Source organism: Agrilus planipennis, unplaced genomic scaffold, assembly GCF_000699045.2.
Source record: "Agrilus planipennis isolate EAB-ADULT unplaced genomic scaffold, Apla_2.0 scaffold27, whole genome shotgun sequence".
NCBI lineage: Eukaryota > Metazoa > Arthropoda > Insecta > Coleoptera > Buprestidae > Agrilus > Agrilus planipennis.
Genome location: NW_020439094.1, coordinates 710,016 through 712,678, shown reverse-complemented (window position 1 = coordinate 712,678; position 2,663 = coordinate 710,016). Strand labels below are relative to the sequence as shown.

The 2,663-nt window shown below is 34.9% G+C and overlaps 1 protein-coding gene across 1 annotated transcript; it reads right to left on the bottom strand.

Annotated features, from left to right (window-relative positions):
- Positions 1 to 2,139: 2,139 nt before the first annotated feature.
- LOC112905304 (neuropeptide-like 4) lies at positions 2,140 to 2,578 on the bottom strand (the record flags this gene model as incomplete). Its single annotated transcript, XM_025977442.1, has 1 exon — positions 2,140 to 2,578. A coding segment is annotated over one exon (339 nt), but the record flags the coding sequence as incomplete, so codon positions are not given.
- Between the last annotated feature and the right edge of the window lie 85 nt (positions 2,579 to 2,663).

Below are 2,663 nucleotides of genomic sequence, written 5' to 3'. Positions count from 1 at the left end.
GTCGGAGCTGCCTGCGACGCGCTGATGAGATCCAAAAAGATCGAAATCGCGATCCGCGTCTGGCAGTTTCGACAGAATACAGACCTTTTCGAATTATTTTATAGAAAATCAAATACAGAAAAAAAATATTCAAATATGAGGAAGAATTTGAGGAATTACAAGACAAGTAGAAATGAGCATACCAGACATTATAAAAAGAAAAAGAAAATGTGAAAACAAAATTGTGATTGCAAGAAGACAGATATGGATTTTGATTTTTTGGAGTATGTTTATCAGAGTTCGATTTAGTAAAAACTGTTTTTTCTTGCTGCTTGTAACAAGGAGGAAGAGGAAGGCTAATTTAACGAGAATTTAACTTGTGGTTAAAAAATTCATTTATTTTCGTGAATTTCAATTTAAAAAATGAATTAGAACACGCGGAAAGGAAATAAATGAAGTAAGTGACTCACCCCTAATTACTACAATAAAAATTGTATTTGAGGATACGTGTATCGCCCACTTCCTATGTGGGCCCTATCAAAGCAAGTCTCACGTTTTAGGAGAGCTGTCTATAACAAAACTTATAATAGGTTTAGATGCAATAAAAATTACAAAATACTTACCACTTTGAACATTTTGATTGTAGGTTAATATTCACACTGGTTTAATTTATTAATGTTGCATAATTTCCAGAAACCGAAGAACGAAATAAATTTGAACTTTTCAAATTAAATTACATGTCACACCTACGCCTCAGCAGGGGTACTAAAATAATAGACACACAAACAAATTTGTTTCTTACATTCAANATTAATTTAAGTAAAGAAAATTGCAAAAACATAACAAATACTTTTTCTTCTACGAAACATTTATAGCATGGACGCAGTTTCTATAGTTTCAAAGAGATTGACAGAGGGCTGTTTTTCGTAAAGATCTAGGGGGTCTCTTGCACTTCATATACCTTTAATTTAGTTTAGTTTAGTAAATCGACCTTGTTGGAGCATACGTAATCCTAAAATGTAGCATCGTACTATAGATGGCGTTTACCGCGCCATTTGTGGTATTTTCGAAAACACGCTGTTCAGACGTTCAGAAGTTGGTCTGTGTTCTGTCAGAGCTGCCTGCGACGCGCTGAAGAGATCCAAAAAGATCGAAATCGCGATCCGCGTCTGGCAGTTTTGACAGAATATAGACCACTTCGAATTATTTTATTCGACTATGGTAACGTGCCTATCACGTTGAGGTTAGCTACGCCGGGATTCGTTTCAGCAAGTAGATATCCATATATTTAAAAGGACCTTGTTGGAGCATACGTAATCCTAAAATGTAGCATCGTACTATAGATGGCGTTTACCGCGCCATTTGTGGTATTTTCTTTAATTTAGTTGATGAAGTGCTAAATTTACTTACTGCTGAAACATTGTAAAAGATAATTTTCTAATAAGGGTGATTATTCAGTCGAAGATAGCATAGACGAAAGTCCCGATAGTTTTCAAAATAAAAACGGTTATGGGCTTTTTTCTGAAGATGTTCGTGGAGAGAAATGGATCCAATGTTCTTCTTTATGCTCTTCTATATGTGCGAATTTTGTACCAATGAATAATCGAAGTCCTAATAATTGACTAGAGTATTTTTTTTTAATTAATTTAAATCAAATTTACCTTAGACCATATTTGAAATCATTTAGTCCACATTATGGTCACTTTTTGTAAGTTATAATATAATATACGGCGCTATCCTTATGGTGGTTTTACTCTATTTAGGAAGAGCCCAGTGCTCAAACTTAACTTCAACTTGTAACTTGTAACTGCGACCGAAAGCGCGAGAATTAAGGCCAGTACAATATATTTGACGGCTGTACACTTAAATATGTCTTATCTAGAGTTTTTTCTTCTTCTTCTTGACTTCACGGTTACAGTTGGCAGTTGCCTTGACTGCTGCCTGCGTAAATTCAATCGTATGATCCAAAAGAAACATAACGTCAAAAAAATATTAGATGAAATCATTTTATAAAGAAATATTAATTTAATTTTTAAATATTTTATATACGGAAATGTTATTTTAAACTGCATATTTTAAAATTTTTAAATTGTAACTGAAAAAAGAGTGAACAAATTTGAAAAACTAAAAGGGAAATGGAATTAGAATAAAGAACAACAATTACTAATTTCAATAAACAATTTTATTTAGCACAACCATTGAAGTGACAGTCACTGGAATCAATTCAAAATCATTTGAAGTGATGAAGTTAAATCGCCATCTAAGCATAAACAATGGGTGCAGAGTATGCGGCGGGATAAGCGTAAGCTGCAGAATAGGCAAGGGGAGCGGCGACATAAGACGAATAAGCGTACGAATATGATGGGCCTGCAAGTAGTGGAGCGCTGTATGTTGAAAACAGAGGAGCAGCGGCCGCAATGGCGACTCCTGGTTTGGGTTCTGGTGCGGGTGCGGCCTTTGGTTCTGGATCAGCTTTCGCCTCGGGGGCTGGGGCACCGTAAGCGAGGGCGAAGAAAGCAACAAAAACGAACTGTAAAAGATAAACATATGATAACTTACATGTAATACGTAAATTCGATGTCAATACCCGTAGGAAAAATTTTCATTGCAGTTCAATGGGAATCAATGGAAAATTTATAAATTCCATTCAAAACCATTTGGCATAAATGGAAAAATAATTGTTT